Here is a 14,950-nt window from a genome sequence, read left to right on the forward strand (position 1 = left end):
GTCCCTAGCACCGGTATTTTAGGGGCTGAAAAGTTTGGACAGTGAAATGAAGATGAAGATAAGGGTTTCATTGTTGTTTCAGATTGATTTTACTTCAAAAGGCAGAATATGCAGGGACATTTCAGTTATAATAACCCTGTACTTTCGTTTTTTTTGTGTATGATGTGGCTGATGAGCATCAGATGAGCATCAGGTATGCTGAGCAGCATCATGCCAGCGAGCGGGCAGGTTCAGACGTGTAGAGAAGACTCTGAGGTCTCCAGATGCTCCAAACTCGGAATCACACACAGACTCTCCGGAGGATAGACTGTCACCCTCTACAACCAGCATCACATTACCTCAGAACTATTCCCCTGATGGTTTCACTGGTTCTTTTGACAACTTCCATACAAAACACTTAAAGGCAGTTTTACACAGCGGTAAGCCTGACAACACACAACAATGAATGTAGTATCACCCATTCAGGGCTCTGTGTTGATAGCTGAAGAAAAGAAAAAGTGTTTTACTAAACAAATTAAATTTGGGCAAAACTGAGGACTGCGTGTAGACTATGAAGCCATCTGCAGAATATTCAGATACTCAGCCGTGTCCCCGTATTCTTAGCTTTCACATGATGTCACACATTTATGGAACTGCCCACCCTGGCGGGCAAGAAAGGCTTCCTACTGCTGTACGCTATGGAGAAACTGTCAGTCTCAGTTGACATCTAGGTGTTTTAAGCAGTTTTTTTTTTTTTTAATGAAAGACAGCTGTTCAATTTCATCGATTGGGCTGTGCTTTTACAGAAATTAATCCAAAAAACAAACTGAGATTGTCAATGAATGTGATTAAACGCTTCTGTCCCTTTAACAAATAAAAGGATGGACTGCTCCTTACCACCTTCAAGTATTATGTTGAGAAAAATATCACTGACATTTTACTAATATTACTGCTCCAGAACACTGACAGAAAGCGACAGCTGACAGGGATCCTGGTTACTGTAACGTTACCTTGCTTATGTTATCCACAATAAGGCACGTAGATGAGCTGATTGGTTTAACAGTTTGTCAAGCGGCTGAAAAGCAGCTCCAGCTCTCAGTCAGTCATTAAGCTGACTGAAAGTTAGGGTGAGAGAGCATTTCCAGCATGGCAACCGCCATCGATGGTACGCTAAAGCCGACTTGTTACGAGGCTCCACAACCCCACAGCTAAATGCTATCCTAGTGCCTAACGCTAAGGCCGGTGAGCCCGTAACTTAATGCCTCTCCTTACATGTAGCGTAAACGTGAATGTGTGTCCTGCCTTACCTGAATGTGTATCCTGCCTTACCTGAATGTGTGTCCTGCCTTACCTGAATGTGTGAGCAACTGTCCTGTCTGTTTGAGGGGTGCGTGTAGGTGACTCACTCCAAAGATCCTCGTACCAGCTCACTCGGACAGCCCGATCCATGGAGCCACATAGGTACGATCTCCTCCGCCAGCCCTCTCCTTCATATCAGTTTAGTTCATGTGCAAAAAGAACCCGTGAAGTGTTGAAACAAAACAAACGTTACTTCAGATTCAGTCTCTCAGGTGTCTGCGTCCTCGCGTCTTCCTCATGGCGTCTCATCGACTCGAAACCAATTTTCCCTCGTCTCCTCCGCAGGTGCTGCTAATGAAGATTACAGAGACAGAGCCACCACACCCCCATCAGGTGTGTCATCAGTACTGACCCTGTTTCTCCTCAAAGTCAAAGTCAACTTTATTGTCAATTTCAAAATATGCCATACAGTATAATATACAGTGGAATCGAAATTGCGTTTGTCTCCGTCCCGCGGTGCAATACAACCAAAATAAGGTAAAAATAAGATAAGGTAAAATAGATAAAATAAAATGAGGTAAAAATAAGATAAATAATATTTACAGTAATAAATTCTAAATTGTGCAAAAGGTACAAAATGGTAAATAAAATAAATAAAATCAAATTTAAAGAAAAAGTAAACTTGTGCAATATCTGCAATGTGCAGTAAACTGAGTGTACTTTTGAATAGTTAGCTTCAGAGTTATTAGTCCAGAGTTCTTGGTGGCAAACGGGAGGGGGTTTCAACGTCCAGTGTTCGTGGGGGCAGAGGGGAGGGAAGGAAGAGAGGGGAGAGCGTTAAGCTTCTTGACAGCTTGGTGGAAGAAGCTGTTTCCCTGGTGGAGCCGGCCCGCAGGCCCGCAGGCTGCGGTACCGCCTCCCCAATGGCAGGAGGCTGAAGAGGCTGTGTGAGGGGTGGGTGGGGTCACGCACAATGCTGGTTGCTTTGCGGGTGAGGCGGGTACCGTAGAGGTCCAGAAGAGAGGGGAGTGGGACACCAATAATCCATTCAGCAGCCTTCACTGTGCGCTGCAGGGTCTGCGGTTGGCAGCAGTGCAGCTCCCAAGCCACACAGTGATGCAGCTGGTCAGGATGCTCTCGATGGTGCCTCTGTAGAAGGAGCACATGATGGATGGGGGGGCTCGTGCTCTCTTCAGCTTGCGGAGGAAGTAGAGGCGCTGCTGGGACTTCTTGGCCAGTGATGTGGTGTTGGTTGTCCAGGAGAGATCCTCACTGATGTGAACCCCCAGGAACTTGGTGCAGCTCACTCTCTCCACAGCAGCACCGTGGGGGTTTAGGAGTGGGGAATCTCTGGACGTCGACAACAACCTCCTTGGTCTTGTCGACGTTCACGTGGCAAGTTGGCTGACCTCCATCCTGTAGTGCGTCTCATGCGGGGTTTAGGAGTGGGGAATCTCTGGACGTCGACAACAACCTCCTTGGTCTTGTCGACGTTCACGTGGCAAGTTAGCTGACCTCCATCCTGTAGTGCGTCTCATCGTTGTTGGAGATGAGACCAACCACTGTTGTGTCGTCCGCGAACTTCACAATGTGGTTGCTGCTGAAGGATGGAGCGCAGTCGTGGGTCAGCAGCGTGAAGAGCAGGGCGCTGAGCACACAACCTTGGGGGGCCCCCGTGCTCATGATGGTGGTTTTTGATGTGCTGCCGTCGACCCGCACTGTCTGAGGCCTCTCGCTGAGGAAGTCCAGCAGCCAGTTGCACAGGGAAGTGCTGAGCCCCAGCTGGTCCAGTTTGCCGATCAGCTGCTGAGGAATGATGGTGTTGAATGCTGAACTGAAGTCTATGAACAGCATTCTGACGTATGAGTTTTTGTGTCCAGGTGGGTGAGGGCTGGGTGAAGAGCAGAACAGATGGCATCCTCGGTGGATCTGTTACCTCGGCATGCAAACTGGTAGGGGTCCAGGGTGGCGGGGAGGGTGGATTTGATGTGGGCCATGACTAACCTTTCATTCATTGAAAGTGGATGGTGAGGGCTTCTTTGGAACGGGTATGATGGTGGTGGCTTTGAAGCACAACGGAACAACAGCCTGACTCAGAGAAGCGTTGAAAATGTCTGTGAAGACATCTTTGAGCTCCTCTGCACAGTCCTTCAGCACACGGCCAGGAATGTTGTCTGGACCTGCAGCCTTGCGGGTGTTGATCTTGGAGAAGGTTCTCTTCACGCTGGCTGCAGTCAGGCACAGGGTCTGGTTGTGGGGAGGTGGGGTGGTCTTCTGTGGGGGCGTGCTGTTGTGTGCTTCAAACCTGGCTTCAAAAGAAGCTGTTGAGGACGTTCAGCAGAGAGGTGTTGCTGTCACAGGTCTGTGGCTTGGGTTTGTTGTGCGTGATGGTCTGGATACCACGCCACAGGCTCCGCGTGTCTCTGCTGTCCTTGAAGTGTCCGGTTATTTTTGGTGTGTAGCTGCGTTTGGCTTCCCTGATGCCACGGGACAGGTTGGCCCTCGCTGTTCTCAGGCAGGCTGCGTCCCCAGCTCTGAAGGCGGTGTTCCTGGCCCTCAGTAGCCCGCGTACCTCTCCTGTCAGCCATGGCTTCTGGTTAGCCCGGGTGGTGATGGTTCTGGTGGTGGTGACATCAGCAATGCATTTGCTAATGTAGGAGGTAACAGTGTCAGAATACTCCTCAATGTCTGTGTGGTTGTTGTAGGTGGCTGCCTGCTTAAACATCTCCCAGTCTGTGGTATCAAAGCAGTCTTGTAGTGCAGCAGAGGCCCCCTCTGGCCACACACATACCTGCTTCAGAACTGGTTTGGTGACTTTAACCCTGGGTCTGTAAGCTGGCATTAGCATTACACTGATATGGTCAGAGTGACCGATGTGGGGGAGGGGTGAAGCTTTGTAAGCACCTTTAACTGATGTGTAAATCATGTCCAGAATGTTACCTTCTCTTGTGGGAAAGGTCACGTGTTGGTGGAAGTGGGGTAAAACCATCTTGAGATTTGCATGGTTAAAATCCCTGAGCTGTCTGTTGCTCACTGATGGCATTGTAAAGTTCCCGAAGTGCATCGATTCTATCAGCGTTGTTGGTGGTGGGGGGAATATACACAGCGACCAGCAGGGTCGCTAGAAAGGACGGCACTTCATGATCATAAAGTCCGCCAGCGGTGAACAGTGTTTACATACCACAGCAGCATCTCGACACCAAGCATCACTGATGTAAACACAGACTCCATCACCTTTCTTCTTTCCTCCTTTAATAAGGATTCTGTCCGAACGGTAGCATGTGAATTGTTCAAGCTGAACGGTGGAGTCTGGGATGCGTTCGTTCAGCCATGTCTCTGTGAAAACGTCCCTCACATCGCGTTGCGCAGCTCTCAGTAGCTCTATATGGTCCATTTTATTGTCCAGAGATCTTACATTTGCCAGTAGAAGAGTTGGAAGAGCGGACCTGTGTGGTATTTTAGCCAGTCTCGCTCTTATGCTTCCACGTTTACCTCGCTTTTGTTTCCGCTCGCACCGTTTACGTTTACATCTCCTCTCTGGGGGGTAAACCGGCTCGCGAAGCAGTACCAAAGTTTGAAGCTGTTGTCTCAGTGATTCGGGTAATAACTCCACAGAAAGGCTGTTACTGTTTAAGTCCAGTAAAAATCGACGGCTGTAATTGTGTTTTTCCATAGTAAAACACAGAGAAGAGTCAAAAGAAAAGTTAGAAAAAGAAGAAAACACAGCTCTATCAGTGCTCTATCTTTCTCCTCCTACCAACCATGCCTACCGCTAAAGACACAGAAGTGAATTCTCCTAATGCATTATCATAACACGCTGATGAAGAACTCAGATTTTAAAATAACAATGCCACTTTAAATATGAGGACTAAAAGACCACTGCCTTTGAACAACCATGTACAGAACCTGCGGAGGGATCATTACCGGTTGAGATCCCAGCACCCGAGGCTGCGTGGCCCCTCGGTGCTGGCGGCGGATTGTCACTCAAACTCTCCCTGTGTTTATAAAACATTTCAACCTCTTTCCAAACAATAGTGAAGAAGAAACTAGGCTTTTTAGTTTGGACAGCAACAGATGGGTGAAGTCACTCAGGCTTTGCCCATTAACAGTCTATGATGACGACTCGGGCACAGCTGAAGTCATCAACCAGTTTTGGAATCTATCCTTTTTACTTGTCTTGATGGGTCGTGACAAAAATAGTGAAAACAATCTTCAAACGATCAATAGAAAGCATACAAACAATATTCCATCTTTCAAAGCAGTTTTAATGTACAATCCTGTAAAATATGTCAGATTCCTTTTTTCAATAACTTTCAAATATATTAATTAAATTCATAAAGAATAAAACAAATCCTTCACGTTTCAGTGATATATAGACATAAAGAATGGCCCTGAAGCTTACATTTACTCTTCTATTTGTGATCTTGATAAGTCTCTGTGTCGTATGTAAAAAAATGAGCTGTCCATTGATGTTTTGATGTTCACTTCAAAATCCTCAAGTTGCTGAGTCAGTCAATGGCATATTTTAATTGGTGAATATATCCCTTTGCCTTGAAGCCCTGTTAAAAGAGTGATGTAGATGTTCAACACAAGGTCTGAGATGTTGAAGAACTCTTACTTTGTCCACTTCAGCCAGCCAACCTAACTGTTGTAGTGATTGATTCTCTCTCTTCCAGAAAGGTACATGTTGCCAAAATGATGGTCTGACTCAGCAGAATAAAGAGTGTTTCATATAAAAAGTCTCATTGTCATTTAAAGAAAAGAGTCTTTGAATGTAATGACCATGTGACGTACACACTGAGGGAACATGTATCACAGCAAACGACCACTCCTCTGTGCTCCTCTTCCTCTTCGCCATCCTGCCGCCGACTCCGCGTCTCCTCCTCTACCTCCTCGACGGAGACATCGAACCTTCCTCCACAGCGACAGCTGTATGTGTATACACACTGACCTGAAACAACAAAACATACATTTTAAACTAACAGAATTCATTAGATAGTGAGCATAAATATGTACATATAATATGAGTAATTTAAGACAACCGAAAAAAAGAAACTCACATGATTAAATTATTAGAACAATGTGTCAATTGTACAGCATTGTATTTAAAAACATAGATATAAATACAATTCAAAAAGATGCCTGCCATTGTTATTTTTTGTGTCTGGGTTTTATTGTATTATATGTATGTGCAGTTACCCTGGTCCCAGGTCATGTCCTCCAGATAAACCGTAGAATCCACTGGCCAGTCCTGTTTCAGCTCCTGTGCTGGAGAGGATTAAAACGGAGGCATTGTTAATAATGCAGTATTAGGAGGACTACACAAAGAACTAGGAAATATATTTGAGTATTAGGTTTAAAGAGACCCCTACAAGAATTGCCACCGCATTGGTATGGGTGGTCTTTGAGGCCCCATAACCCTGAGAGCTTTGATGTCAGGAGCTACAATTCTACAATTCACTTAGCAGACGCTTTTATCCAAAGTGACATACATCAGAGAGTAAGTACAACTCAAGCAAGGACCTAGAAAAAAGGAAACAATGCGAATTCACAAAAAGAAAGAGAAGAACCAAGACATCAATTAATGAATGGATGAAAAGTGATGGGAGGAACCATTAATGGATGGCCTGACAGAAGGTGAACAGCTGGGTGTTCACACTTTTATGATTCACAGTTCACTCTTGAGGAAACAGTCATTATCAAGTCATACAGTTTGACAGTGATAATGACTTTGAACCATGAATAATTAGTGCTAAAATTTACCTGCTTTTTAATTAATGTTATATTATGTGGAGTATGTGCTGCTTAACTAATGTTAATTTAACATGAGATTAATGACCAAGAAGAGGGAGAAGCTATTAGAAGGAATACAACAAAGTTAACACATTGATTTATTTACTCTTTTGTATCTGAAAAGACATTTGGCTTGTGTAAGAAGTTTCCATGTCTGTGTTAATATTTTGAATTTAGATCAAATCACCTTTTTGTTTATTACTGTTGTTTATTAAAGCCCTGTATTAAGCTACTCCGTCAACTGTCAAGACCCCAAGCTGCAGTTTATGAACAACAAGGCATTGGAAAATCTACCTTTTGAAGCTAGGCTGTAAAGAATTTCAATTTTCACACGTTTACTACAAATTACTTGATACTGTTTCTAGAGCAGGCTTTTTTTAACCAGACTAAACAGAATTGATACAGAGACTAATCTAGCTGACATTTAAAACTTCTTAAACTTGTCATATGTGTACTTAAAGGCTTAATATGCGATTTTTTGATCCAGCAGATGTCGCCCTTGAGCACTAGCATGAAACCAAAACAACTTGCACTGCATTGTTGTGTTAGCATGCTAATGCTAGTGATCTTTATTATGCCAGTATCTTCACACTGCATGTCAATTTACCTGAAATGAGCGTGAGTTAGAAACACAGTTAAGCAGTGAGTGCAGTATGTTATTCTTCTTTTCTCTAGTCACTCAATTAAACAACTTTTATACGCGAGGGGATGAGCCGGCCGGCAGTCCGGGCGATGTAAACAAACTGAAGATAGGACTCTGAAAACATCACAGACAGTGGGACTCGGGTGTTACACCCATTGTAGACAGTCATGACTCACAGAGTTATTTTCAGAGGATATACTTGATTTATATTATATTTAAGTGTGAAAAATCGCATATAAAGCCTATAGAAGTAAGGATATTCAAGACCCTTTTAGACAAGCTCCCTTTAAGTTTATCTGATAGGATACAATATGTCCATGTCATCTCATCAACTGTTCTACCCTAAGGTGCATTAAAGGAGTAGGTTAACGCCTGTATGAATGAATCAAGTAAAAAAAACTAGTTCAGAGTCTGTAGTCTCCCTGTGTACACTTCCACCCTTGTGCCGCCAAATTGAGTGTTCCCGCTTTGGGGTCCAAGTCCGTAGGGTGTCCCAATTCTCTGGTGTTGTTTTCCCAGTGGTGCCACCTTTCACCCTTAATGCACCCCTTCTTCAGGTGTGCATCAGACCACACTTTGCTGAAGGCTATTACTCAGAAGTCATGTAGTGTTGTGATGTTTCAAACTGCTAACCTAGAAGGAAGCAAAACGTTTTTCCCCTGGTTGATCCAACGGGATGGCCGAGAAGAGAGACAATGAAGGAGAATGTACTTTTAAGTGCAAGTAAAAATTGTTTTTGATCAGAAAGTGATGTTCATATCAAAATATGAGCTGACGAGAAGCTGTGGCTCGTTGATACACGGCTGAGATACATGACAGATCTCACTTTCTTTTGCCATTATGGTCACATAGGGAATGACGAGCAGACATTTACTTTTTGTAAGTTTAGGTAAGAGAATGAGCGATCTCACAGGGCACAGAAACACTTCTATTGAGGTATATGAGGAAGTTACCATGGCTGTAACATGAGCATAAAAGTTTGTACTATGAAAGTGAAGGCTTCATTGCAAAGTGATCTCATGAATGTGTGTGTTATCCTTTTTCCTCCAAAGTGTCAAATCAAATATGAAATTTTAGCATGAATGAAAGCAAATAAAGTCATTTTTAAATTCAGAAGTTTTCTGTTCAATATTTGTGATTTAACAACTGTTTATTATACGGTGTGTTTAATCACATGTTAGTGTAAATTACAGAGAATTTGCTGCCAAACCTATACATCAGTACAGGTCATGTATTTCTCAAGAAACATGGAGCATTTAGAAAAATCACTTTTTAATTTTTTTTTTAATGAAACATCTGCTTCAAGACAAGCTCATGACAAAAATGAGTTGATGGTGCAGAACAATACTGTCGGGAACTTTTTCAAGTGTAGGCTTATAACCACATGTTATTTTTAAAATATATACAAAGAAATTTCCGAGTTAACAATGTGCAAGAAAATATGCAGGGTAGGTAGCCATTGATGTGTCATTATGTCATTACAGATTGTCAGGTGAGATGAATCAGATGCTGAAAACCGTAGTTTCAGCCATGTGGATAATAAAAGCAGATGAACTGATATTTGAAGTCCTACCTCTCCTCTGTAAGTCGTACTGTCTCCTGCTGTTCTGGTCACTGAGAATCCTCCAGGCTGCATCTACTTCTAAAAACTTCTTCACAGCAGAGTCGGCTTCTGAAGAAGATGCATCGCCAAGTCGGTCTGGATGGTACTACGTTTTCACACACAAAAGTACACACACATACCATTTCAAAAAAGGTGGATTTATACAACAGGTATTTTAAAGTCAGTCACACTGACTCACTGTTTGTTTACAGTTTAGAGTGGGTCAATTTTTAGTTGAGCAGTACACTACAATTCTACAATTCACTTAGCAGACGCTTTTATTCAAAGCGACGTACATCAGAGAGTAAGTACAACACAAGCAAGGATCTAGAAAAAAAGGAACAATGTCAGTAAGAGCAAACGATCAGCTTTGAGTCTGATTGGACACACAGGTGCTGACAGGCATTGCACAGAGGCAAAACACAACATTGATGACAGTTCTTGAGAGCTCTAATCAGTATAGAAACCATCTTATAAGTCATCGTTATCAAACAAAAACCATCGTCATTACCATCATCAATAATATCGAGACCATCATCATCCTCATCATCATTAAGTTAGTAGAACACTGGTAATAGAATTATATTTAGACACTTTTTCATACTGTATGCAGCATCCATGGATAAGTATAACTGTAGAGGTGAGCAGTGTTTACCTGTAAAGCCAGCTGCTGGTATCTGTGTCTGAGCTCTTTGAGCGAGTCTGAGGGGCTGGCTCCTAGGACAGCATACAGGTCCTTCTCTGCTGCTTCACACATCACTGCTGCAAGACCACAGTGACATCAGACCAACATTTTATTCACACATTGTACAGTACTAGTTATTTAGGTTATAATTATGCAGTAAGAAAAACGAGGCAACTTCCTCATATGGTGGATACGTGCCTGGTTATGTGATTTCATTCATGTTAAATTATGAATCATTATTAAATAACTGCAGTGCCCGCCTCCGGCTGCAAAATGGCAGTGTTGGAGGTGCGACATCAGTGCCTTTGGATCTGAAAACGAGCTGTGTATGGAACGATGAAACTGCTGTTGGTGTATTCTGACATTTTAATTTCTTTCTGAAGACAGAAAAAACTTTTTCTCGATTTCAAATTGTGTTGTGATCCAAAATGGACTAAGTTCATTCAAGTCAAGGCTAAAAAGGAAACATTGGTCCTTATTTTTTAACCTCTAAACCACTTACTGGTATGCAACATGGCCATTTGAAAGGTAATCACAACATCAACAGCGCTGCTAGGGTCCTGATGAGGGTGCGTAAATATGAACACATCACACCCATCCTTCAGACACTACACTGGCTCCCTGTTTCATTCAGGATTCAATACAAAGCCACCCTTCTCACCTACCAGTGCACCCATGGAAATGCCCCCCTCTATCTCAAAGAACTCCTCACCCCACAATCCTCCACACAAAGCCTCTGCTCTGGAAACACCAACCTCCTCCATCCCCCCACAGAACTAAACTCCACACCATGGGTGACCGGGCCTTCTGCTCCTCTCCGCTCTCCCCGAGCAGCTGAGGGCCCCACAATCTGCGGACGCTTTTAAAAGGGCCCGAAAAACCCACCTTTTTAACAAAGCCTTCTGCTTGTGCTTTTAGTTTCATTAGTTTCTTAGCTGATTAAATTTGTTTTTATTTCTATTTTATTTTTCTTCCTGTAGCACTTTGAGATTTTTTACAAAAATGTAAAGTGTGTTACAAATTAAATGTATTATTATTATAATCATAAGACTTTGGCTTAATAATTAACATGATACCATTGAGGGACCTATTTAATTTTTAATGTGTATCCTTTAAAGCATTTCTGGACACTTAGCTCATTTTAGAATTGCTTAAAAAAGCAAGTTGATAACATTTGAAAAAATAAATCATCTATCCTTCATGTCCAGTGCAGTAGTGAAACACACATTTTGAAATAACTATAACATTTTATTCTTTGTGATTGAGGCAGAAGTGCTCAAGATAGGAAAGCAGGTACCATAATAGGCCTTGACAATGTTTGGATGTGGACCTACTATAATGATGACAATAAAGTGATGGTTTTTAGGTGAGTATGATGAAGTTTTCATACAAATACAGCCTCGTTGGTGGATATTATGGAAGTATGGATAAACGTATATAAACCTCTCCTTTTACACACGTACGGGCAATTCTGTCTCTAATTATTTTATGTTTGAGTTAAAAAGTATCCAACATACCTTCAAATGTAGTCACCTGAGACAAGACATAATGTTCAACAATGTTATGAGTCCCCCCCTGTACACAAACACGACGAGTCGGCGGGTATCACATCCGCATGCAGCTTGGAGTTTTCTTCTTCCCTCGTTTTCTTTTTCTAAACAGTCTCTTTAACGCACTACCGCCACCTACCGCCAATGCAGAAGATGGCAAGCTGAAATAATAGCTGTAGTAGAAAAAAAAAAAAAAGCAAAACGAAATACACATTTAAACAGTAAAATATTGTATTGCCTTTTGTGTGTTTGTGACAGGAGCCAAAGCAATAACAGCTGAGCTCCTCATTCATGAAACTCTACCTCTGACTCAGTTCTTTATTTTATGCATTAATAAAATGTGGTTACACTTTCTCTACTTGTTTATTTCTTCATGAGATTTTATCAGTATTTTAATACTAAAATAATTGTATAGTTCATTATACCTTATGAAGCAAAAGTATTCATGCTAGATGGTATAAAAAAGTATGGTGCTTTAGTGATATGAAAGTAATAACAATATTGCCAAAGCAATGTATAATAATTATTATACAGTGTATTAAGTTATATTATCAATAAGTTGGAAATGACTTTAAGGAGTCATGATCTTGTATTGGACAGGAAATATTTTTAATATTGTAGATGTTTGTATTTGTTGCTGTACAAAGCAACAGGTGCAGTCCTTGTGAAACCACTCTGTGCCAATCCCACAGATTTGAACTCCACTGCCAAGCACCTGAAACTGCCGCCAAGAAAGAGCAGCACCAGACCACATGCTGAGAAATGAGTCCTGACAATACAGACCAGAAGCGATCTGTTAATTGAAATGGGAATAGAGGAGATGAGGTGACACGCCGACACCTTTATGATCCGACTTCCTGTCTGTCACTCACTTATGGCTCTTTAACAAGACCATAGGGGGGAGGGGGAGGAGAGACACAGGGTGACTGACATTGTTGTGCACTTAATTATTTCTCCATTTTGGTTGAATTAAGGCTCAATTAGTCAAGTGACAAAATATAAATAGTTAGATTGGGAGGCTGTACTTAGCACTTTATTAAATACACATGAGTGCAGTCTCATGCATCAAAGTGCTTTAGAGAATGCGTACAGTAAATTAAAACAAAATAAAACATATACAGATAAAAAGTGCTTCACAAAACAAACAGGATAAAACATTGGCGAGTTACAAAATTATGAATAAGAATGAATGTGGGAGCTGGGATTTGTTTTAGTCAAAATCCGGGCAGCAGCATTCTGCACTTGCTGGGGTCGAGTCAATGAGCACGGACTAAGGCAAGTGAAAAGAGCATTGCAATAAAGTCCAAACGTGAAAAAACAAAGGCATGAATAAGCTTTTCTAGGTCAGGGAAAGACAGGGTTGATTTAATCTTACTGATGATCATAGCAACAGGATTCAATGAGACCACTGATGTGCAGAGTGAGTGTAAGTTTTGAATCAAAAGTAAAACCAAAATTTCTACCTGTAGATTTTATATCGGGTGCTAGTCGACCAAAGAGCGGCTTTAATTTGTTCTCTATGTGATTGGGCCTGAAGAATATTACCTCTGTCTTCCCTGTATTCAGCTGCAGAAAATCACTGCTCATCCGTTTCTCAGTTGTGGCTGTGCACTCCATTAAATTGTTCAAGTGGTTGATGTTATCTGACTTCAATAACAGATGTATTTGCGTATCCTCAGCATAACAGTGATAAGAAAGCCCATCTAAATTATTCATAATATATTTTCTCGTGGAAGCATATAAAGGGAAAACAAAAATGGGCCAAGGATTGAACCCTGTGGCAGACCGTACAACATGGAGTCAGAGGTAGAAATAGAATTACTGACTTTATATACAAATGAGGACATCATTTAAGATTAAACAGTCCAAATTGTTTTAGTGATAACACGCCGCAGACTTATGATGTTAACTGATCTTACAGCTTTAAACCTCCATTGTGTAAAATTTGGCATCTGTTCACCTGGATTGTATAAATACCTGGAGTGTGATGCGATAGTGAATAATCACCTGAACACTCAAAATTAGGTTCTTATCAAATGTGTTTGAAATCAAGCAGCAACCGAGTTGGAAGATAAAGACAATGCTGAAGTTTAACATGTCAAAACGGCAGTTCCTTGAGGGTCTATTTGAAGCTGGCTGGCCCGGAAGTCTCATTTACATTCATGTTAAAATAATAATTATAAATTATAAATAATGTTAACAGCCTGGTACAAAAAACCTTTTTGTTCTCAGTAGCTCATGTATTTTGTGGTTTCACACTGTACATGGAATTATTTTGATATTCCTTTGTTTCTTATAACAGTTTCCTAACAGCCTACAAGTAAAGCATCGCAACACAGTGTGTGCCGTTTTAACTTTGACGATATGTTTCTCTTTTCATTCTTGTCACTTAAGTAAATGGCAAATGGAATTGAGCTTTTAAAGCGCTTTTCTAGTCTTCTATTCAAACTACTCTTACATTGCATGTCACACCAATTCACACTCTGATGGCAGAGGCTGCTATGTACAGTGACCATCAGAAGTAGCTAATCCCATTCATACACACATACAAAGCAGCGGGAGCAATTTGGGGTTTGTCTTGCCCAAGGAGACATCGGATATGTTGCTGCAGGAGCTGGTGATCAAAACCCCAACCTTCTGGCCGAGAGACGACCGACTCTACCAACTGAGCCACAGCCGCCCCTTTTGTGTAGACATGGACAAGAAAAAAGGAACAAGAGTGCTCGACAAGGCGCCATGAGCGTCAGATTTGAAATTTTTTTATAATTTTCTTTCACTTCTCTCACTCAACAGAGCTTATTAGCTTGTTTTACAGAGACCATATTCATGATTTAAATGTTGTGCTTTGTTTAGTACAGCATAAAATAAATGTCCAAAAAGAACCCCAGAACTGCTCAAAGGTTCACAGAGCTCATTGAAACTTTTGTGGTTGTTTGTGTGTGTGTGTGTGTGTGTGTGTGTGTGTGTGTGCGTGTGCGTGTGTGTATGCTGGCTAGCACTCTCAGAGCAGAGCAGCTGTTCATTAGAAATGTGTGAAGAAACAACACAAGACGATAATAACAGCAATCTCTTGCTCATTAAAAGCAAAAAAGAACAACCAAGCACACACACACACACACACACACACACACACACACACACACACACACACACACACACACACACACACACACGCACGCACGCACGCACGCACGCACGCACACACACACACACACACACACACAGGCTTGTCTACCTGCTTGTGATCATAAAGCTGTTGTTAATTACAAAGGACAATATGAAAAACATGATAAACAAGCAGAATAGATGCAGCTACAACCTGTCAGTCAGACAGAATCACTGACCCACACATCAGCATCATCTCTGACTCTGAGCAGAGCGACTGAAGGATAGACACA

At 41.9% G+C, this 14,950-nt stretch overlaps 1 protein-coding gene across 3 annotated transcripts; it reads right to left on the bottom strand.

Annotated features, from left to right (window-relative positions):
- Positions 1–5,522: 5,522 nt before the first annotated feature.
- Positions 5,523–11,652, bottom strand: dnajc24 (DnaJ (Hsp40) homolog, subfamily C, member 24). Of its 3 annotated transcripts, none has more exons than XM_029280661.2 (5): positions 11,520–11,652; positions 9,973–10,079; positions 9,288–9,423; positions 6,478–6,541; positions 5,523–6,229 (listed from the first exon to the last, which is right to left on the bottom strand). In XM_029280661.2, exons 2-5 carry the CDS (start codon positions 10,072–10,074, stop codon positions 6,091–6,093), a joined length of 441 nt encoding a protein of 146 aa, XP_029136494.1. In that variant the 5' UTR covers positions 10,075–10,079; positions 11,520–11,652; the 3' UTR covers positions 5,523–6,090. The 3 variants fall into 3 exon arrangements, with proteins under 3 accessions (XP_029136494.1, XP_020506924.1, XP_065813277.1); XM_020651268.3 differs by having other exon boundaries at positions 6,478–6,546; XM_065957205.1 differs by lacking the exon at positions 11,520–11,652 and adding an exon at positions 10,201–10,233 and having other exon boundaries at positions 6,478–6,546.
- Positions 11,653–14,950: the final 3,298 nt, after the last annotated feature.

The sequence above is a fragment of the Labrus bergylta genome, chromosome 7 (genome assembly GCF_963930695.1).
Source record: "Labrus bergylta chromosome 7, fLabBer1.1, whole genome shotgun sequence".
In the NCBI taxonomy this organism is placed as follows: Eukaryota; Metazoa; Chordata; class Actinopteri; order Labriformes; family Labridae; genus Labrus; species Labrus bergylta.

Coding starts and splice junctions, on each gene's coding strand:
- dnajc24 (XM_020651268.3), bottom strand. CDS start 10,074: ATGTGTGAAGCAGCAGAGAAGGACCTGTATGCTGTCCTAGGAGCCAGC. Junction 6,547..9,287: donor GTACGACTTACAGAGGAGAG/GTAGGACTTCAA, acceptor AATCCTCTCCAG/CACAGGAGCTGAAACAGGAC. Junction 6,230..6,477: donor GGACATGACCTGGGACCAGG/GTAACTGCACAT, acceptor TTGTTGTTTCAG/GTCAGTGTGTATACACATAC.